At 42.2% G+C, this 23,617-nt stretch overlaps 1 protein-coding gene across 1 annotated transcript; it reads right to left on the bottom strand.

The window, feature by feature from the left end:
* Window positions 1–246: 246 nt before the first annotated feature.
* Window positions 247–23,178, bottom strand: DAPP1 (dual adaptor of phosphotyrosine and 3-phosphoinositides 1). Its single transcript, XM_054202166.1, has 9 exons — window positions 23,050–23,178; window positions 13,738–13,860; window positions 10,617–10,750; window positions 6,149–6,279; window positions 4,037–4,084; window positions 3,732–3,794; window positions 1,832–1,917; window positions 1,161–1,248; window positions 247–683 (listed from the first exon to the last, which is right to left on the bottom strand). Exons 1-9 carry the CDS (start codon window positions 23,109–23,111, stop codon window positions 633–635), a joined length of 786 nt encoding a protein of 261 aa, XP_054058141.1. The 5' UTR covers window positions 23,112–23,178; the 3' UTR covers window positions 247–632.
* Between the last annotated feature and the right edge of the window lie 439 nt (window positions 23,179–23,617).

Here is a 23,617-nt window from a genome sequence, read left to right as displayed (position 1 = left end):
ATGCCGTGAGAAACAACCGTTCTCTTGTAGCCATCACTGCGGTACAAATCTAAACCACACAAAACCATATTTGACCAGAACTAAACATTACTCATCCATCACCTTGAAAAGGGACTCGAAATACTCTCTGGATTGTAATATAGATACTATTTACAAAAAGGTAATTACCTCTGTCATTTTTCTTTTGGTTTAGAGCCTAAACACATGATACAAAAGAAATATTTAATACTTACAGAAAGGACTGGCTTTAAATAACAGGCTCAAGGTTAGAGAATATGCTGCTAACGGTTAGTTGTGATGGAGCTTACAATAAATTACCGAGAGTGCTCTGAATAACCACAAAAGTTTTAAACAGCCACTACTTCTGTGATTAGTTAACAGGTGTTGAATTCAGCGTGCACTACAGACACACGCCATGCACGTCAAACCCACACTCTGATTTTGCAAACACCTCTGCACGTGACTCAGCAGCTGGAGAGCCCTCAGCTGTAGGAGCTGGTGTGCAGACCTGGACCCACACGCGTGCCCACTGCGGGAAATGGAGACATGTGAAACCGTCCTCTTGTAAGTGGCGCCTTCCCCTTGGCAAAGCGGCAGCTCCTGCCAACAGAGGAGAAGTACTGGCGGTGCCGCTAGGAACTGAGGGTGGCGTTACGCTGCTCCAGCTGCTTCCGTATTTGTGACTAGAACAGAAAGAGACAATCCATTGCTGTTTGTCTGCATGCCTGTGGGTGTGGTTGAGCATGATCAACCCAAATACTGCTATTTTTAAGGAAGTAACACTCTTAAGCCTTTACATTGTCTTCTCATTGCTTCCTTCATGACTCGTCATGTGCGGTCTGTGCTGATGCTCCATAGTGTTTACCATCTACCCAATGACATCCTTAAAGATGGAAGTAATTTCTTCTTCGTAATGCGTATGTGTGTTAAAAGGGCATCCCAAAAATGCTAAAGCAGGTTTGCATGCAGCTACATTATGCAAAAACTGCGTATTCCAATCTAGTTGGCCTGGAAGCCAGAACAAGTACTCCCTTCTTGCAGATATGGAGAACGGTAGCACTTGGGTGCTACAGAATCAGTTTTATGAGGTTTTACGATGGCAGTACCAAGGGCACTGCTGCCTGAGGTGTACGGCCACGGAACACTGCACGTCAACTTACCAGTTTCCATCGCAGTATTTTAATCCACTCGTCAGCTTCTATTCCGGTTTTTGCGCACAGATAGTACGTCCTTAGTGGGAATACTAAACTGTAAGTAAACAATTAAAACTATTCCTTAATTTGCTACAACAACTCGTAGTTCTTCCTAAAAGTGAACCCAGCTGGCCTGAACCAAGTTGTTTAGACAGAGGAGGCCGTGCTCCCTCCCATTCAGTCAGCGGGATGGAGGTTAGACAAGAACGGCTTACAGTCATTCACAGCTCGGGGAGCCGCTGCCCCAGCCCCGTATGGACAACACACCCGCATCTGGGCACAGGAGCGGTTACTGCGTGTGCCGTAGCAATGTTTGAGCTGGGAACGGGACCGTACCTAAGTTCCATGGGTTCGGGTGATGATTATACATGCTTCCAGAATTAGGAAAAGAAATGTCCACTACACATAGGCCTACACCCTTTGTCCTTGCCAAGAGAAAACCCTTTTGGCAGCTGTTTTGGTAATTTGGCAAAACATTCCAGGACAGAGGTTTGTCTGACAGAAACAGATTCGTGAGTTAGAGGACGATCAGAGTCGCAACCAGCAAGGGAGCTTTCAGAAGCACCCAGTGGTTACATTTCAAACTTCCCTGGCTATTTTGACATTTCCAGCAAGGTGGAAAAAGCACAGCAACTTACCAGAAACAATTGACTCTTTCCTGGGAATAGTCAAATTGCACAGCTGAGCATTCAGTTAAGTCAAGTGCCCGGATCGGTTCTGTGGCCTTGAAAATAAAATCATTTTAAAATAGGAACATATGAAAACAGTAGATAAGGCTAGTTCGGTTTATCTTCAATGCACCTAGACCTTTACGGGCACACGAGGTTTTTCCAGGCATAGGTGCAATAGCTGTAAGACCGTAAACCCAAACTAGCAAACGTAACGTCAGGACTAATGTGAGATGAATTGAACTGAATATAAAAACACCAGAACAGTCAGTTCAGATCGAGAAAAAACACACAGGCAATGTGTACTGCAGGAAAGTTTGAGCTAGATGCAGACTGCTGAGGGCTTGGTTGATGCACTATAACCTAACTGACACAGTATCAAATCTGGTATAATTTCCAGCTAAGGTTTACAGAGATATAGGGATGGTTAAAGGTCTTATCAGGCCTAGCCAGCTGTTGGAGATTTAATTAATTCCTAAGTGCTTTAAAAAGATGAAGCTGGGTAGGGAGAAATGTAGAAGCAGAGCTAGAGCAGTGCTTGCTGCAGGAGGGATGAGGCTTGCTGTGTGAGCAGTGTGTGTATAGCTGATGCTCTTGGGACAGGCCCAGGAGTGCGCAGGTGCAGGGATGCAGACCGACTGTGTATGGCTACAACACCTCTCCCTTAAGAGTTTTGTTCTGCGTAAACTGTGAGAGTCCTCCTTTGATTCGTTTCACTCGGCCTCGCCCTCTTGAGCTCCTTGCAAGAGGCAGCTGAAGTGGAAGAGCAGCTTGCCCTCTGCCCAGGTGGCCTTAGCTGTTCCTGTGGTCCCTCATCAGATGCATGGAGGTGCCTGTTGTTCTCTCACCTTTCCTTATGTTTTCCTATGGCTTAGTAGCTGTCAGTTACACACTGCGCTAGAAGAAAGTCACTTATACTGAAGCCTGCTAACAAATGCCATCCCAGGGCCACCAGCAAGTTGCTCGCCTGTAGGTATCTGCAACCACACAGCAACGATAGCAGTGCCAGGAGCTGCTGCCCACAGTCCTGACAGAGACACCTTCTTCACCTGGTAAGTCACAAATGCTGCTCAAATGTTTGGAGAGCTGCCCTTTGAAATCTTATCCTGGAAACTTAACTCAAGTTGGCTTGAACTGAAATGAAAACTGATGGAAGGTGCCATAAATATGTAACTGTTTATAAATGGTAATGTTTGGTAAGAGAGGGCAGTTGTGTATGCTGTTGTGTTAAAACCTGTTGATGCTTGAAATAGGGCTTGGCAGAAGTAAACAGTTTGTCTGTGTCTACAGAGGAACCCGAACTAGAGGTTTTGCAAGGGTGGAGAAACTCTAGAGGTATTTCTTATTTTTACTCAGTTTAAGATTGAATGGAACAGCAACTGTAAGGACAAATTGTTTTTCCTGGATGCAGCAGGTTAACCTATGGCAGAGTGCTAGGAAGGAAGGTATTTTTCAGTGAACAGTTTTCTATGTATAGTGTGCAACCACTTGAAATAAAAGAATGAAATTAAGGAATGCAAAATATACTACTAGTATTTGCAGAAATATTTTAATAGCACTGCTATCTGTTAGGTTGCGTGTCAAAGCTACCAATAAAAACTGATAGCTTAAAATTCATGGTAAACAACTCTGTCTAGTAGGTAAGACTGACAGAGCACAGTAAATGTTTTCTAGCTGTAAAACTTTCTAACCTCCTCTCGTTGAAGTCATCAGCAAAACTCTGACTTTATTAGAAAGGTGTCACCCCTCTGATAGCATGGGAAGCTTTAGCTCGGGAAGCTGTGATGCAGACGCGGGAAGCCAGAGAAATGAGGAGGCTGCAGCTGCCCCTGTAGAGGTTTAAAGAGTAGAACTGGTGTTTGCTACTTACTGTCTGATCTTTGAAATACTTAAGTTCATTCCTGTGCAGTGTAAACCACCTTGTCTTCCAATTCTGAAAGATCAAGAACAGATGGTAATTGTCTTGTGAGAATTTAGTGGAATGCTTCTTTGGAAAGAAAAACCTTTAAAGCTGTTGACTTGCTCTGGTTTACAGTCATGCTTTGTTGTTGTTGCTCAAAACACAAATGGTTCCTCTCTGCAGGGGAATGCAGGTGGAGCTATTTCAGCTCCACATTGCCTCTAGCTTCTGTGGGTGACTGCAGAGTGAAAGCAAGGAGTAAGAGTTTTCCTTACCTTGACTATTTTGCCTTGTTTTATCAAATATCCTTCCTTTGTACCAAGCTGTGAAGTGAGAAGGAAAGGGATCGGGGTTAGTGACTGAGCTGTGCTTCTATTTCCCACATCTTTGCCTACACCTGTAAGATGAAAGAGCAGCCTGTTTTTGGGGAACCTTCCCGTGGCCGCACGCCTTGTCCTCACTCCCGTGCTCCCCTCACACTCTGGATCCACCACTAGGGTAAACACAGACCTGCACTAGCGCTGAAGGCAATCTCTGAGACCGTGTCTCCCTCAGGAAGCTTCTGGCTTGCATCTTCTCAACCAACCACAGCAAAATACTTGCGATTACAGTTTATTTAGTAAAGCTAGTTTGTTGTCTCAGTGCATGTTGTAAACAGAAGTGCCTGGGGTTTACCGGGTAGTGGAATTACCCACAGAAATCACTCTTGAAATGCAAGGCAGCGAGGTGAATGATGTTTTACTTAGGCATTCTCTTCTCTCAAACAGCCGTACGTTCAAGAGGAAAAACCTGTTACATTCAATATGCTTACTGAGAAATTGTTTGTTGAACCGTTTCTCTGCAATGATGAGTGACACTGGGACCTTCTGACTTCTCAGATACTCATTGAAACTCTGTGGTACAGCCCTAATTGTGAGACTGCTGATCTCAGAAAACCAAATTCTTGCCAAGTTAATTACTACTTCCTCTTCAAAAAATACTGCCTTTTTATTGGTCGTATGTGGAAGTCAAGTTCCTTTGGAGGTTACAGTAGAACTCAGCCACGAAGGGCTAGTTGTGAGAGACAGAAGTAATACATATTAATGTAACTCTTTGTATTTTTCTCCAAAAATATACTATGTCATTAAAAATTTCCTCTCTGTTCTGAGCAATACTGCTCTGGAACAACCACCTGTCTTGCTAGATATGAATTACTAGGGATTTAACGTCTCTAATTACTGTCCAAGTGAGTCACAGATGTCACAGCAGGTGGTCCAAATGGATATGAAGATGTTCTCTTGTTTCTCACACCAGTAAGGTGTAGCTTTTAACATGACACAGCTTTTTACTGTGCTCAAAATTACTCAGGCTGAGAGGGTGGAGGCTCTTCTGTCGTATCGCTCTATTTTGGGTTTAGGACTGTGTTGGAACACAGCAAACTGTCTTCCTGCTTTAAGGCAAGGTGATTCTAAAATAATAAAATCCAACTATGGAAATGCCAAAAAACCCTTTTGAGTAATGTGCCTATCAGGATACAGATATTATTAACTTGGTTGTACCACACTTCAGTTTGGGGTTTCCTTTTCCAAATGTGTCCCTGCCTGTCTAGCACATCTTTGAAAATTTTTTTCAAAAGGTCACTTTTTAACTGACCTAGAAAGTCAGAGGTGCTCTTTCCTTCCTCCCAGTTGTGAAGGATGCTGTATATTGCGAACTGGGCAAAATAATTCTAACAAGCAAAGACGACTGCAAAAATAATAGTAAGTTATGAGTTTATGTCTGTCAGGACTATTGTTTCCTGTCGTCTAATCCTCATCATCACAGGGTGAGACAAAACGTGGTAAATCCTGTAGCTTTTACTGTTTTGCTATTTAGTGTATTCCTTCCCTCACCTGTGGGTGGAGAGAGAGACACCACTGGATGTAAAGGATGTTTGGCAAAACAAGGGCTTGCTGTGCAACCCGACATACCTATTGTTGCACAGAGCCTGACGAGTGTTGTCAGAAAGATGTGAGAAGTGTTGTGCTTGTTTTTTGTGGTGTGTTTGGTTTTTTAAAATTCCTGATAACGTTACTGGTAAGATGGCATTCTAAAAGGAAGATAATAGGAGAATGAAAAACTTTTATATGTTCCTTGTTTGGACGGTGAGGCTTACCTAGGTTAGCTGCAGACAATGTTTTGCCAGTGACAGCACTGCAGGTCTCAGTGACAACACCTGTGAAAGGCTTTATTTGTCTTGGGACTGTACCTGGTGAGGTCTGTGTTTGTTTTGCCTTGCTCGGCAAAGACTTCCTGCATTTACGAACCCATAAAAGGATTAATTTATTGGTGTTATTGCATAGTTCACTCCAACAGTCATACTAAACTCGAACCAGGAGAAGCACCCCTTGCACCAGAACACAACTTACTGAAGGCGCATTTGGAACAAGATCACTTTCTGTCCTTCCCGTCTGCATCGCTGTGTGAACTCGGACAGACTCATAAATGGAAGGTTCTTCCACTTTCCGTGGGTAGGGATGCTTCAACACAATTAAGGTTCCTGGAGAGAAAAAGAGCAGGAGTAAGTCACCTGGCAAGACAGTCTTAGAAAATAATTGTCACTAGTTCCCAGTTTGTAGCATGATTAACTTTAGCTCTTATATCTTTTTAATTTTAGGAAAAGGTAATAACCTCCCCAGGATCTCTGCGACACTGCCTGTAAGGGGTTTTCCTTGAACAGGGGCAGGACTCAGGCCACGTCCATGTCAGGAAACAATCAGATGCTACAAATGACTCTCCCATACTGATAAAACTAGACAAATACTTCTAACATGCATCATCTGAATAGTTTAGACTTTATGAAGGGTATTTTCCACGAAAATCCAGACATGCAAACTACAGAGGGGCACTTGCTGTTGTATTCGTTTGCCCAGTCTCACTTCCTTGGCTCTACTGTGTTGCTCAGAGCCCTCAATGCCTTGGGCACTTGGATCTTGCCTAATTCCATCCCTGTACAGTGCGAGTCAATTTGTTCTTACATCTCTGAAACAATAGCGCAAACCCTCTTTGTTTCTTCTAAGCAGTAGGTAATTAAACCCCTTCTGCAATGCATGGTAAGTGGCAACAAAACAAGACAGCAACAGGACAGGACCATCAGACAACCCTCAAAGGCAGGTGTTTCCTACCCTGCTTGAACCTGCTTTCCAGTCAGGGAGTAACTAGGTAATGTGGAACAAGTTGAAACACAGATTTCATAGTTACCAAACGCTAACAGCTGAAATGCTGACGCATGTGTGATCAAGGTTTGATTTGTGACTTTCTGCCTGACATGGTAGAAAGGGGGATCTTTTTCACTGCGTTTGTGAAGGTGTGACTACAAACATTATCACGCCTGTTTATATGCAACTGTGAAAACTGTAAATATATACTGTGCCTTTTTAAAACCTATGAAATTACTAGTGCTTGCAGGGAATCCCTTGACACATTAAATTCCTCTCCTGCACAGGAGGCTGGCTGGGGGGGTAAGCAGGAAGCTGGACTAGATATGAGGCTATAACAGTCGTCTTGGTTTTGCCAACAATCCACTGCTTGCTGCGTAAATCACTTAATCTGTCAGAGCTTCGGATGCAGCCTTCCCAACAGTAAGCCCACATTACCATTGCCTATAACTGTTTTACCATAGGTCTTTCCAGTTAGTAACATTCTGATTATAGCCATTCTTTGTTTTCCAAATAAGGTCATGTTTATTGCACGTTCTCTGCAAAAAGCTGTGTTCTCGATAGTGAATCTATTACACTATTCACAATAGTGAAGAACCTCCTTAAAATAGTAACTGCTACACCACCTAATCTCATGCTTTAAAAATAATGTCATAGCATGCCAAATGCTGCTCCATTTGCATTTTATGCTGATATTGTCATCCCTTAAAGAGGAGGGATGCTAGAATTGGTAAGAACTTGGACTTGAAACCTGCAGGTGACTGAATAATTTAAAAGTGAAATAAAGTTTAAAGTATATATTTTAATGGGAAGGGCTGCAAAGGGAAGTGGAAAAATTGTATTTGAAGTAACCAACTGAAATCTGTTTGCAGGCACAGGGGGTGTATGCAAATATGATATGTTCAACTTGCAATAGGTGAAAAGTCAAAATCAGTTTAATTTTCTCTGGCCTTGCAGGAAAAAAAATGCTTTACCACTTAAAATGAAATTGAGAACACCCCCATTACCAGTCTACAGAAACTAATCTTAAACCGTTGCACAGAATCAGAATACCATCATCTGTACACCATGCATAAAGACACCTGTTGCCGAAATGAGAGGAATAGTTTAACATTTTATACAATACTTGTTTTCTTGTAAGTCCTTCATGTTTCTTCTCCACAAAAGATACTTGTACGGAATCATCTGGTAACTGTATAAAAGAAGTAGTAAAAGCTGCACTGAAGCAAGAGTCTTCTTGCATGTTTGTGCGTGATATCTATTTCTAAGGAAGAATGAAAATTAGTCCCATTGTTGGAAATGGTAGCTTCAAGTGACTGACTTTTTTGTCTGGGTAATGACTTAAAGTTTTTATGTTTTCAAAATAGCTTAGGTAAAAAAACTGATAAACAAAGCAAACAGGTAAGAATAATATATTGACCTTGTCACTTTGAATAAAGACAGAAATATAGAAATATGATAGTATATTGCTTTAACATTGTTACTGAATAGATTCAGCTTGCCTCTTCAATAAACCATCTCACAGAACACAGCAGCCCTAATTTCCTTTTAATTATCTGTAGTTCAGAAGGAAGAAGAGTACATATTATACTGCAGAAAAGTAGATGTGAGTCCATGTAGCAATCCGGAGTGGCAAAGCTGCAGTAAGACAAGATTTGTCGGTCTTGAAGCACAAACCCCTGCAGCTGTCCCAGTAGGAAAGAACCACTGTGCTCCATAGAACAGTTTGCAGAGGTGCAGGCCTGTGTGTTCAAGTACTGATCAAAGGGAGTCCGGTATGCCTCTTCAGACACAAAACTAGCTCCAGCGAGACAAAATTTACATGGAAGATAGTGGAAACCATTACATATTCTGTCTCGTGGGTCTCTGTCTTATAAAATCCTGCCCATAAGCAAGGAGGAGATGAAAAATGCTATCATGCCCTCTCATTCCCGATCTCACAGTGTTTCTATACAAAATTGTTTGTAAGTACAACAAGGAATAACTTGGTATTGGTCCAACTACTTTCTACTAATGCCTGAGCCAAAGGTCACTTGTTGCTTTTCACTGAAAGTAAGCGTGGCCTAAGAAATCAGGCTGTATTTTTGGCCCTTCTGCCAACCTGCTGTGTGACCCTGTGTTGGGCTGGTCATTCTGCTGTGCTGACACTTGTCTTAGAGTGGGCTCTGATGACCCTCTACTCCCTTTTGGGTATAAATTGGTTACCACCCAGGAGACCTTTGACACCTGTATCTGATGGAACATTGCCTGAGCCACTAACTGTCTCTTCCACTCTACTGCTATCCATGGTAAGGTAAGGTGGAAGGTTTCTTGATGTGATGTTCAAATGGCTTTTCTTACTCTGTAGCACATCCAACTTAAAGAGGTTTCACAGAGCCAGCAGAATCTGATTAGGGAGCTTTAAGGTCACAAGTGAGCCCATCATTCAGCAGTGATGATCCTGTGCACAGGGCTCACATAACACCGATGCCTTGATTACTAATGTCTGTAACACAGGCAGTGAAAGAATGGGGAAATACAAGCTTTATATGTCAACTGAAACCTTTACAGCGTTAGACCTGTGGGTGCATGTCTGATTTCACAGGAAAAACAGCTTACCGGGACAAAAAGATACATGTAGGAACTCTGTGTTCAAAGCACTCTTTAAAGCAACTTAGAAAAATAATGCTTTGAAAGATGAAAGTGCCATATTGAGTGTACCACTGCATTTTTCTTGGAGGGGGAGGAGGGAAGTTGCAAAGCCCCCTTTGAATTTAATGCTTGTGTTACAAGAGCACTGGTGTGTATTTAGTGTGTGACATATTACAGTTATTGCATGTGACAGCAATTATTTAACTGGTCACTTGCATATATAATTAGTACCAGTCTATGCGTTATTTGCATACACATTCTACACACGAGACTGAAGTTTCTGGCACTAACTTGTACTGATGCATCTTCAACTGTTACATTTGAATCTAAACCTAAAACTGGCATTATCATGATAATATGTATCTGTTTCTCCATGGAGTCAGGTCTGGTGGTGTTCAACACTCTTGTAGGAATCAAGTTTAATCTTTTGACTCTTAATTCAGGTAGCATGTTGGCTGCTAAAGAAGCCTGTGATTTTCTTTCTTTTTCTTAAAAACAAGACAAATCAATGTGATGGCAGATGGCATCAGCAGGCTGATCCACTGTAGACAGAAAGGGAGAGGTAATACAGGACACACTCCCTCCGGGAAACATACCACTCCAGACTTCTTCTTTGGATGAATAGTGTAGCTGAACAATTTGAAGTCCCTCTTCTATTTATTCTTACTGGGGGATTTCAACCTCGTAGATGAACATGTATTTGCTCACTAAACACCCCGCTTTGGTTTTGCCCTTTTTGAGAAGGTTCTGCTCCTCCCAGTACATGCGTATTTTGAAATGCTTCCTTCTGTCTCTGAGAAATCAAAAGGAGGTCATGCCCCTGGTTAGCAAAAACCCAGTAAGCTTACATGTAGTTTGACTCCAGAGTACTTGAAAGAGTTTTTGAAGAGGAACATCTTAGGTACTTGAGGTTAATACAAATATGAATTTCTGAAGCGGAATGCTTCAGCAGTAGAACTACCCGATAACACATCCAAAGCTCCTTTTGCCCAGATCTCCGTGAAGCATGACTACAAACGTGTTCATACAAACATATGGTTCTCCTTACCTGTTTCACTTCCAATTAAAGGCTGATTTGCAAAATGCATGACTAGTTCTTTCAAGCTAGAAAATTCATTAAATCCAAATTTGAATGAAGTTCCTGTATGTTCAATGTGGAAGTGTTTCACAGAATCTTTTCCCCTAAAAAAAAAAAAGGGAAATTTTAAATTTTGTCAAGGCATAAACGCCAAATACATTTGGCATGTATAACCCTTCCATAGCAGCTTCCACTACAGGAAATCTGGTCCAGATCACAGGCTGACAGTCACTGTCCTAGCACTAATACTACTGCTATTACTGTCTCTCACTAATACTCAATACATCTCAGACTCAAATTTATTAAGAAAAATCGAATTGCTGCTTTACAGACAGGAGCTTATGAAAGTCTAGAAAGGCTAAGTAAATTAAATTAACTCTGATGGCAATCAATAAAAAGATTACAAAAGAGGTTTCCAGCCTTCTGGCTAACCAGGGTGATATCTCTTCACTTACCAGGCTTTAGTCTTGACGGTGTATACCTATATTACTCGGTATATGTCTTACTTCTCAGGTAGCACCCCAATCTCATTGAAAATATCTCCTGTTTCTCTTTCAAAAATAGACTGGCTCCTTTTTGCAGCCAAACAAGGTTATTAGGATTGAATAACCTAACTTTAGATACCTAAGGCTTTAGAAATTGTCTGCTTTTCCTCTGTACTCAGACAAATGGTTCCTCTATGGTGGGCAATGTCAAACATGAACCAGGGTCCTTAGTCAGGGAAGTAACAGTTTTTGTTTATGAAAGCTGATGGTATTCAGAGAAGCGTGCAAGGCCTCACTTCCTTGATGGGCAATTATTTTGACTTCAGAAGACACTGAAGCACTTACTGCAAGTGTATCTCCCATGAAAAAGTTACTTCTGTTAATGTTACTAGCATCCAAAATAGTCCAGAGAGGACTTTGTCTCAGGAAACATGTATGTAGCAAATATACTGAAAATATGGTGAAGAAGGGTATTCATAGCGTCTTTTCCATTGTTTATTGCCAATTCCACAGGAGATTATAATTTCAAACAGGAATTTAAACAAATATTTATCTTTGAACAGTACTTGTGATATTGTAGAATGTCTTTCGATTGACTTCCTACACATTTTGCGCTACAGTCAGCTGAGACACAATGTGTGCAAGCTAAGTGCAGATGCCCTACAACAGCCGCTGTGACTGCTGTACTGACAGGGGTTTCATCTTTTCATTTAATTTCACAATAATACAATGTTGCAATGAGAGCAGCCTCTACTCTATTTCCTAGCTCCTTTTTAAAGTTGGCTAATTTAGCTGGGGGAAGGGATTTCAGGCAATATGGGAACCCTCTTCTTACAGCTGTCAATAAAAACCTCAAGAGATGCCTAAGCATTGTTTCCTTTTAAAACAAACTATAATAATGACTGAAGTTCCTTGTGAGGCAGAAAGTAAAAGCTATAGAAGACATTTTAGGAGAGAAAGAATATGACAGCTAGAATTGCCAAAGTCATCCTTTCTACAAAAAGGTATCAGAATTACTTATTCTAAAATTAAGTTTTAATATTAGTCAAAAAATGGAAAGGAAAACTTACAACAAAAACAAAGGTAAACAAACAGTAGAAAATTATTAAAACATTTTAAAATCAAAATCGGTATTTCAAAGGAGCTATACCACCAAAAAACTAATGTAACAGAATAAAAGACCAAACTCCAGATGGGGATATTCAGTTCATATCATAACACAATAAATTAACTCTTGTTCCTACATGCAGAACTGAACAGGAGATTAGAATTGACCTGATGCAGACTTTTCTAGGTCTTCTAAGGCTAGAATTTGTTAAAGCAGCAAATTTATTTTCACTAACTAATAATTAAACTAACACTTTAGCTTTTGTTTCCTATTAATAGAACAACTATTTAAATTCTATTTTATTACAGTAAGCTGTTTTCTGAGTGCCTTTTAAAACTACCTTCCATATATATATTTTTTTTTAAAATTGTCTGAGGTAGATTACCTCAAATAATATTTAGTTACATTTTAAAGTCAAAAAATATTAACCAGCAAGACAATGATTCATTTTAAATTACTTTTTTTAAAGGAAAGCTATTACTTATAAATACTACTGTTCATTTTCCCCAAGACTTGCACTCAATTCAGTCATCGCTACTCTGAATACTCATTTTGTAACGTCACCTTCAGATCTGTTGGGCACCGCCCCAAGCTCGTGCATAAATGTCTGTCTATAGTGGTAATAACTTCAGCAGTGTATGTATAGGCACACTTGCTCATGGGTCTTCTGTCAGAGATGAGTGAAGCATGTTTCTGTCAGTGTTAGGTTGATGGTTGGACTCAATGATCTGAAAGGTCCCTTCCAACCCAGGCAATTCTACGATTCTATGCCTTTTATACCTTTGGGTATAATCTCCTTCTTGGGAGATTCTTTAAACGTGATTCAGCAGTGAAGTACCCAGGCCAGGCTACCTGTGCTCTGTATGAGCTGTGTCCTGAACTGATGTAAATTGCTGTCACTGACTTCAAAGACCTGATGTCTGTCACTTGCAAAATGCTGTTCAAATCAGTCATGCATTACTGGCTAACACTGAGTTTTAGCCCAGAACGGAGGAGTAAAACCATCCACTCAAACACCAGATCACCTCTCAGAGATGATGGTTCCTGTTCAGTGATCCAGAAACTGGTGAAGGTAGCGTGCCTATTAACTGTTATATTTACTACTACCCTCACCATAAAATTCTCCTACTCCCATCAGCTGTTTCTTAAAGTCTTGTAACTGCCATAAAGAATTTTATCATGCAGACTGAAAATCCACAGCCAATCCATGGAATGATGTTTTTCACCACTAAGATTAATTCATAGTTTGGAAAAATGAGAACAATTTTCAAATCCAATCAAAAATATTTTTTTTCTTCTAACAAAATGTCATGCAGCAGAATTACACACGGATTAATACCAATATATTAGGAATACTTATTAAAATAGTTTGAGCCCTAGGAAGCAATCTGCAGGTCATCTCAATGCATGAGACATGCAAACAAACATGGGAGTAAGTGAATATTGTAGAACTGCTAGCTGTGCAGCATTAGATAAATCCACTTGTGTCATACTCTACCTTACAGAGAGGGAGTATAAATCTTCCCTTTCATTACTCTTCCTCAAGAGATAGCTTCCATCCTGCCCATTGGAAAGCAGCAGCGCTTCTGCTGCATGGCGGGTGAGATTATCATGATACCACCTGGGAAGACACAAGGGATTCAAGCATCATTCGCTCAGCTCTTAACTGACAGTTTCTGCCACGTTGTGGAGCCGAGTTAGAGAAAGAGGAAGGACTGCAACTAACACTGCTACAGTTTTGAGTTACCATCCTTTTCGTAGGCGCACACAGGTTAAACAGAACTCCGCCCCCTTCAGCATCCTCCTTTTGATGCACTCAGAAAACCATTTATTTTTGCTAACTACAAAGTTGTGTACAAACAGCTGACAGTTTGCTGAATCTAAAAAACCCCTGCAAATTCTACTTGCATGAGCAACAAATTACCCAGGTCTATGCTGATAAGGTGAAAGCAATTTTGAGGGGTATACAGGATCCTCTGTCTATTTTCAGAATCTGTACTTCCTGACATATCTACATGCTTTGGTACGCTTCCTCTTTTGGGGCAAACAGGCAACACTTAAATTCCTCCCAAGCTCTGTATTTCCCGCAACTCGGTTCATCTGCACTGCTAAGATCTGCAATCAAACACATTTGCCTAAGCTTAAAATTTTCATTTGAAGAATAACCTTTTTGGAAGAAGGAACAGAGGAAGGGACCAAAACTAACTGACAGAATTTGAAGTGAAAATTTAAGAAATTTCAACATTGTTGCAGGAAAACACCTACACGGCTGCTTCATTTAACTTCAGTTAAAACTGACTTCATTCATCATTTTTTTTTAATATGAAAAATTCCACAGAAAATCCACAGAAAAAAATCCTGCAAAAAAGACCATGAAATATTGTTTATGGCTTCGTTTCCATACAGAATAATTCACAACAGAAACACTTGATTTCTTTCAATAGAAAAGGGTCTCATTAGAAATGATCCTGAGACCGAACACAAAAAAAGAGCCGCAGCTATAAAAGGCTGGAGTGCCAATCCTGTAAGAGATGCCACGTGCAGATATTAACAATAGTTATATACACACACCAGAACCTCTGGTGCAGAAGGAGGTGGCGATACTGTACCCAGGGCACAGCTCTGCAGGGAGCATGCTTCTCCCCTTGTCTCTATGTGGAATGGTGCCGAGTGTCTTTCCCCTTCCTTTAAACTGTGTGCGCCTGCAGTATTGGGGTCAAAGTCTATTACTGTTTCAGACAGAGAAATACAGTTTGACTGAAAGCAGAAGTGTGACTGCAGCACTTTCTGGTATTTGTATCATGGCAGTCTTCAGACTGAAATGAGGTGTAATTGTATACTCTTTCTCCTTATCTGTTCATTGCAAGTTGCCACTTGGCATCTCACACAGTTTTATCTCTGAATTTAGACGGCTGCCTACTTGAAAGGCCAGCTGGCTGACAAATTGCTTTTTAAGAGACTCCAGACTGTTAACCCTGTGGAAGACAAGATCCATGTGAAACTCAATACAGGCAGGGTGTTGCTGCTTTGGCTCTAGAACGTGCTCTGTGGACCATCTACACAGTAGAACAAAATAATGAATATTTAAAGATCAAAGTGCCATCCTCTGAAACACCTGTTAGGCGAAATCCGCTTTGGGATTAACTGCCCAAGTGACAGTCAAAGGTTAGATCCTGATGTGATGAGGATCATACCAGCATGTACGCTTGGCCAGACATGCAGCCGAGAAGACAACGTTGTGTTTTGGGTGGAATTTCCTAACACTATCTTTCTCACTTCTGTGCAAAAGAAACATACGTTGGGAAAATCTGTAAATGCTCATTTTCATAAAGGAGGCATATTCAGTTTGTCGTTGCTCATAAGTGTGCTGTTACTTTATTTCCAAAAAGCCTTTTACTAAGATTTTAAAATAGAAGTCACAAGTATAAAAGATACCGTGTTTAATGCTACTCTCTTTTTACACATAGAAGGCCAGTGACTAACGAAATGTTACCAATATGCAAAAAACCCCAAACCATCCAACCACAAACCAACAACAAAAACCCACCCACTGAATTGGGAAAATAACATTGTTTTAAAGTGCAGTTTTAAATCTTTGCTGATGAGGTTGCACCACTCCTCTTGCCTAAATAATGCTGTCTCAGACAAAAATCCCTCAAATATTACTGTGTTCCTCTTGCTCAGCTTAAAAAATAGATGTGAGACAATAGTACAGATCTTAATGCCAAAGTGACTGTGTTACACATGGCTATTCTTCTTCTCCTCCTGACTGTCACAGGTGGTTCAATCAGTAACAACTGTCAGGTTACCTGGATATTCCACTCTGAAAATGGTCACTCAAAATTTGTTCCAATTGCATGAACGCAGGTAAAATTTTAAAATGCTGTGAAAAATTTAGCATTTGCACACAGACACCAGGAAGGTAAATAAATACACACCTATGCAAAAAGTCTACTCTCCCAATCAAGCCTGCCTGATGACACAAATACAAGTAAACAGGACTAAAAAGAAACCAAAACCCTAACAGTGGTTAGACAGTACTAGATACACTTCTGTTAAACAGGACTCCCCCTCTGACACATACTTAAATTTATCTTATTTACACAAAATCTTGTAGGCAGTTCTTTTGAAATTTGCAGGTAAATCAAGGTGGGAGATATGGCTCATTCAGCATGATGCTGTAAAGGGCAGTCATCTTTCACTTAAGTTTTGGTTGTCTTCCGAGTGATACCTGTGGGAGGAGACTGTTGATAGAAAATATAATACTATATTTACCTTCTTGCCTCCTTGAAACAAAAAATTAATGAAATCAAAAGGTTTTCCAAATGCTCATCTGTTTGAAGCCCTTAGCAAGTCCTTCAAAAAGCTGAACTGTCTTAACTCTTTCATTTTGAACCATGGTGCATATCTTGCATATTGGGCTATTTCCAAAGGTCTTCCCAAAAGTCATCTTTATTTGACCCAACTTTTAGAGTCTTGTATTCTCTACAAAAAAAAATCCAGAAATATGTCCTGTACTTTGACACTTGTCAGGCTGATAATCACTAGTAGTGTAGAAATTACCTGGGGTTTCTGATTCAGATTTCTCTGAAGAACACACAAAAAGAAAGATAGAACAAAGTCCTTCCCCTGCTTCAGAGCCACTTCTGCTGGCTGCCCCTGGCCTTGCATGCTTTCCTGTCTCAAATGCATACACACTTATGGAAGGTTTTTCTTTTCTAATTATTTCATTTCTCCTACAAAAAAAATCCTGCATGCTCCTCCTTTTTGCATTCCTTATCAACTATTTGATTAGCGATCTCAGTTTCAGCTTATAATTGCTGTCATTTATCCATTCTTGTTACTTTAACTTTGTCCTAAATTAGAGTAAATCTCTTTATCCCATATGTGTAAGCATGTTTGTGTTGTCAGTGTGTGTTGTTGAAGGACCGTGCTATTCTTCCTGCTCTTTGGAGTGGAAGAGTCTGCCAGGCCCATGAAAGCATGTCTCTAGATGGGCACACAGCCCTAGTGAGATTGCCTTTGTTTCTCTTTGGAAAATAAAGCATTTTCAGAAATCAGTCTACTCTTTAGATCAGGTTGCATCGGTGACAGTGTAGGAAGGGCTTTATGACACTGCTGTTAAGAGGAGGAGGAGAATGGAAGGAGACACACAGTGCCCCAGAGAACCAAAGCTCATCAGAGCGCACAGCCTTGCTCTAAGGATCTGCCCACCCAGTCACTAGTGGGGCTCCCCCGTGGGGTAAGCTGGTGACTGCCACAGTATGAGCCATGTCTATGCTGGCTGGCTGTACCACTGCAGCTATGCTAATCATCACAACTCCAGAATAGGGGACACTCACGTTAAAATCTTCTCTTTCATTAAGATGTCTGTGTAGCTAATGCAGTGCCTAGACCTCCCTACACAGTGGTGATGAGGAGGAGTATGTTACAGCAATGTTTGGGGTAGGAAACTCCCTCTTCGGGTAAGAACATCATCCTCAAAATGTGCAATTTTCTTTAATAATTCAAGATGTTTCAATGAAAAAAGTTAATGAAACTTCATTTCTCTGTCCCCTGTAGATGAGACAGCCTTTAGGTATGGCATCTGTCATTTCTGATCATGCTGTTGACAAAGAAATCGTATGGATATTTTGCAAAACATTTCTGCCCGTGTAAATAGGGGCTGGTGAATAAAGCTGTCGCTGGCATCAGGTAGATTAACTTTTTAACAACACCGGAATACACAAGGAACACAAGGATGAATGTTTAATGACCTGGATGATTCTCTTGTCAGCCATTTCCATGTGCAAACTGCGTAACACCCAGTAGAAACGCTTGCTTTTCTTCCTCGTAGAACTGAAAGACAGCTAGCGCCAGAAGAGAGGACAGATAGAAGTTCTGACTGGCTTTTGTTTTTATTGTCTGGAATGATGACTCTGAGGTACACCCAGCTAATCAGATAAAGCAGCAGGCAGAGGTCAGGCTTATTTTTTGTGTCCTTACCACATTATTTTCTCAGATAGTTATAGCCTGGATAGAGTTAGGAACTGCGTGCATGTTTGGCTTGCTTTTGTAAAGAGTCAGGCAATTCAAAGTTCCTTCTCTGAAGCAGGAAGGAGATTCTCAGTATTCAGCTGGGTGATCTCTCTGCTCCCTCCCCAGAAGCTCCATCGCAGAAGGTGCAATACTGATGGTGCTCCTGGGTGGGTGACCGTCCCTGCGGAAAGCACTTCGGCTGCCTGAGCTGCAGGAGCCCTGCAGAAATGCAGTAAATCTAATTAATCTCTCTTCTGTTTCTGAAAGGGAACAGAGATCCACACGAGGGAGAGATGGTCCGGATGTGCTCTCAGTAGGACTTCAATATTATTCAGAGCAGTTATTTACCCTGAGGGTTGGTGGGTTTTTTGGTGGTGTAGATGTTGGCAAGTTTTGCACCTTTTTTCATATTTTAAAAAAAAATCTTTGACCACAATGAGTTGAATTTTCTTACACTTTAAAACTATGTACTAGCCTCAAAGACGCATTACCATTCTTAGTTAAAAGCAGTAGTACACTGTAATGCTTGATGGAGTGAGTGGGAAAGCACTGATTTATCTACTTTGGCCAGACGCAATGATCTTCATGTGCCTGTCCGCCAAAAATCACTGTACAAAACAATGTCACTAGTTCTCTGTTATCTGCGTGCTGGATTTCAGATCAGATCTGCCAAGGCTTGTTTGGTTGTTTTTTTCATTTTATTTTAACTTTTTTCCTAATATCAAACCCTAGAAGCATTACCTATCATCTTAAAGTCGCAAAGGGCTCACATCAGTAGAAGTGAAGTTTTGGCAATGTTTTTAATAGCACATGAGTTGACAGAGCTCTAGAGAATCTACAAAAGGGTGAGAATGCTAAGATAGAAGTTATAGGTGGCATTCAACCAAAATTGCTATTTATTAGACATCCTTTCAACATGTCACACTGAAACACTTAATTATGCACCTATGTAAAGTACTTCATTGGAATACAAGGGTGCCATATTCAGAAGTATAAGGAAGTAACATCAGTGTATCCAGCCTTAAAGTTCATGTCTTCTAACTGTAGGCTTTCACTAGTTCAGCTTCTGCTTTTCACTTCCATTTTCTCACCCCCTTCTCTCAACGGCCTTGGTTCTGATTTTCACCCAGTTCTTTTGCCCGCTCTCTAGCTGTTGTAATTTTACCCTTGTTTATATTAGAAATATAGATGAAGGAAAAAAATTCTTATGACCATTTGCCCTGTCCTGTCATATGAGTTCCTCAATTCTCCAACTCTGTCATCATCTGATCTAGGCCTGCGGTCTGATTTCTCTTCTCTTACTAAAACTAAGCATGAAGTGTATTGTTTAGTCTTACCAAATACCATCTGTCATGGTACTGTCAAACCTGGAGCTGGAGGAACGTAAAAGCTATGCTGCAAGGGATGATAAACAACGTTTGGACTGCGTTACAAAAACTTGTTTCCTCTCGCCCCATTCTGTTCACCTCCAAAAGGCAAACAGTGTCACCAAAGCTATGCTATGCTGGGACGGAAGCTGTGTTACCAGACCAGCCTGTAAATACTCGGATGACGAGATATTCCACATTCTCACCTCTTGCGCAAATAAAGTGAACTGCAACGTGGAATTCCCCAAACTCGCATCGTATGTGACCAGCTACAGCAGTTTCACACTGCAGTGCGCAGGCTGTCCTTTTGGCAGTAACAGCAATAAATGCGATTGGAAAAAGACTTGACCTCAGCAATAGACAAAGGGACCTTCAAAGAAGAATCACAATGTCCATTTCCTTTTCCGTTAAGCCAAGATGCTTGTATCTCTTTTGTCAAACTTCAGTGCTCCCTTTTAAATATTTTCTTAGTTTTAGGGAAGAAGTTAATGCATGAGATAACAGGTTTTTAACAACTCGTTCTGATTTTCATCTACCTTTTCATTAGGCATTAGTTCCACCCATAAACACATTGACAATGAAGCTGACAGCAATCTGAATTTTCACTTTGAACTCTTGATTGTTTGACCACCCAAACTCTCCAAATAAATACAAGCCATCACAGACTGAATGAAATAGTTAAAAAAAAAAAGGCTAAACACACCCCTCTTCCTTTCTTTTGTTGTGAGGTCAGAAAGTTCATCTTTACTAATACTGAGGCTCTGGAGAAAAACAATGCAATCTGATAAAACAGCTGTATATATGTCTAGATCTTTCAGTGACTGTGATTGTCCCTGATGATAACTGGGATTCTTAAATCTTATTTCTTGATCTTTTTTTGGTGACAGATGGGATACTTCTAGAGCAGGGGTAAAATAAAGGTGGGGTTTGAATATATGGATTTTTTGGTTTTTTCCTCTCCCTCCCTCCTGCCTTGCTCTCACCAGCTCTGATACTCTCAGTGTAATTACAGGGGCATTAATCTAGAACAGCCCAGCAAATACCAGGTCCTGCAAACCTAGCAGATAGTTAGACAGGTTTTACACTGTACACCCATCTCCATTGCTGTCAACTTTCCATTTTGATGAGCAGTGGAACTGGTAATTTACGAGGATACCCTGGTACCCCATCTCCTTTCTCTTAAAGAAAAAATGCTTCCCGTTTCACACTTCTTCAAAGCTTTAACTTCTTTGATTTTTGCACAGTAAAGCAGAAGCTCTAAAACAACCTGCTTCAAATTCCCCCCAAAGATATGTGAATGTCAAAGCTGCTCCTCATTTGAATGACCCTTGTCTCTGTTGGTCTTTACTACTTCCTCAGCAGAATCAGATCTCAGTTGTGCTAGACACTATGTTGGGTGTAAGGGGACCTCAGCACTGTGATAGCACCGGGGACTGAGTTTAGGGTTTTGGTGGCTGAGAATTTAATGTTATGGTCTGGAAAGTGACATACCTACTTCTCACAGCTGAAACATCATTTACAGTAAGAGATCTTTTAGACTATGCTACCAGAATGTTTGGTGTGTGAGGACTTCTTGGTCCTGTCCAGAAAAAAAAGCATTAAAAAGTGGCTTTACTAGTAGATGAAAAAAGGGCTTTGTTTAATGATTTGAAGGAAATCTTTCCTTGGCGTTGCTTATTCACCTTTAGTGCATTTAACTCAACACACTGCCCTGAAGGAGATGCTCTGGTATTTTGCGGTAGGGTGAAAAGTTTAGGTTTTACATTGGAGTGGAAATAAAACAGAGAACCTACAGCCTTCAAAATGTGTATTTGTAGCCTTCTCATTTGTAGTCTTTCCTTCTCGCTGCTACCACGTCAGGTACCACATCAAGCTGCAGGCCTACAAGATCATCTATGAGGACGAAATCCTTGCCAAACAGCAAGGCTGTTTAGAAGTACAAGTTACTGGCATAAATCAACTCAGGCCATATATAGTCTAAATGAATAAAAGTCTGGCAATTGGAAATCATGCTTCCCACAGCAGCTGCAACACTTTTTTTTTTTTAATTTTTTTTTTCCCTGTAGATACTTTTGTAGGGTGAGTGTAATCTTACAGATGAAAAGGAAAAGTATATAATTGCCACTCTGGGTACCATTGCAAAGTGCTACTTCGTGTCATATGTGTTACATGCTTCAGTAACAGGCACTTAATTAACAGGTTCTTCTAAATTTGGGAAAATACCAGCAGTGTGGGGATACTAATTCCAAGTCTCTTTGTTACACTCCAATTTCTTCACTAAGTGAATTAATCACAAAAAAACCCCATGATTTGGTCCTTATCCATAAGTACCCAGGAAGCAAAAACCTTTACTTTTTTCATCTGTTGTTTTTGAATGCAGACATCAGAGCCTTTTTGCCTTTTCAGTATCTTCACTGGCCCTTCTTCTGCTTTGCCTCCCCTTGCTTTGGTGTCACTGATTGTTCCCACCCTGGCCTCCCAGCGCCCACCTGTGCCGCTCCTCCAGCCCGCGTTTCTCCCCACCCACCGCCTGTGGAAAAAGTAGCCTGAGCCTTCCTCCAGTAAAAAGCAAAACTAACTGGCAGACAAAATGGGACAGGGAGCGAGGTCTGTTGCAACCTTCGGCCTTCCTTTTCGCTCCTCGGGTTTCGCTTTTGAGCGAGGGAGACGTCCTCGGAACGGCTGTGAACCGTCCACCATTCTTGCTGCCGAAGCCTGAGGCGCTCTGGGGAAGCCTGCTGCCTCCCAGGGCCCAGCAAGGAGCGGCCGGCATGGCGCCCGGGATGGCGGCCCTCTGGGCCAGGGCCCAGGCCAAGCTACGGGATGGCCGAGAGGACAGCACAGCTCTGCAGGCGGGGAGGACAGGCAGCTCTGAGGGCAAGCTCTGGGTCTGGTGCTACCCTGAGACGCGGGCAAGCGACGCGGCACAACCACAGGTACTCTTGCTGATGGAGAAGGTTGCAATGTCGCAAAGATTCTGTGAGTGAAGCTGTAGCCCCCTTGCCTCTTATTCTCCACTACATTTGAAACACCTGCCAGCTCTGTAATCTTTCTATTACTTATTTCTCCCGCTCACCTGTGGCACGCCAGCATCCTCTGTACATGGGAGCCTGCCACCCTTTCAAACCTGCCTCAGGGACAAGGTGCCGTGCTTCTGAGCGGCTGCACACTATGCACGAAGCCCTTTGGTGCACTCGTTAAAACAACCCCCAGTTTATGTTATTCCTCACTTCATTACCGAATCCAGCAGCAAGACCCAGCGGATCTCACCCTGCCAGCTCTCCTCGGGTAGCCCGACACCACCCGAGGGCCGCCATTTCGGATGGGGACCCCCCCCGCGCCCCTCAGCCGCCCCCGGGCTTGGGCGGGGGCCGCCATTTCGTGACGCCCCTCCTGTCCGTCTACCCCCCGCGACGGCCGCTCACCCGAGCGCCTCCAGCTCCTCGTCCAGCGGCGCGGCGGGACGCGGTTCCCGGCGCTGGGTCATGGTCCCGCTGAGGGACGACGGCTGCCCCCCGCCGCCTCCGCGGGCCGCTGAGGAAGTGGGCGGACGGGGCGGCACCTCCCCGGGCGTTGCCGTCCCGCCTGGCCGCCGCGGAGCGCCCCGTTCCGGGGAGGCCCGCCCCGGCCCCGACGGCGGGGAAGTGACCCCCTTCTTCCCCGACGCGTTTCGCTCCCGCCCCGGCCCTGTCAGCGGGCCTGGCCCCTCAGCAGGGGTGGCCGGAGCCCCCCGGGTGGCCAGCGGTGCCCAGTGTGCACCATGTCCCTCCCATACAATAATTCATATTTCCAGTTACTTTAATCTGTACATCCCAGAAGTTCATGTTCCTAAGTGTTACGTGCATGTTCATTTTTCTCTTGCCATGGGTGCCCTGCTGTGTCCGCCAAGGAAGTCGGTGGAGGTTTCTGAGTGTTATGCGGCATCCATCCTTCCAAACACTGCATACTAGAGGGTTTTTGTATTCCCCAGCACTTCATGGGCAGTAATTGGTA

This window comes from Rissa tridactyla, chromosome 5, assembly GCF_028500815.1.
Source record: "Rissa tridactyla isolate bRisTri1 chromosome 5, bRisTri1.patW.cur.20221130, whole genome shotgun sequence".
NCBI classification, from domain to species: domain Eukaryota; kingdom Metazoa; phylum Chordata; class Aves; order Charadriiformes; family Laridae; genus Rissa; species Rissa tridactyla.
The sequence above is the reverse complement of the archived record's forward strand: the minus strand, read 5'-3'. Positions and strand labels throughout refer to the sequence as shown.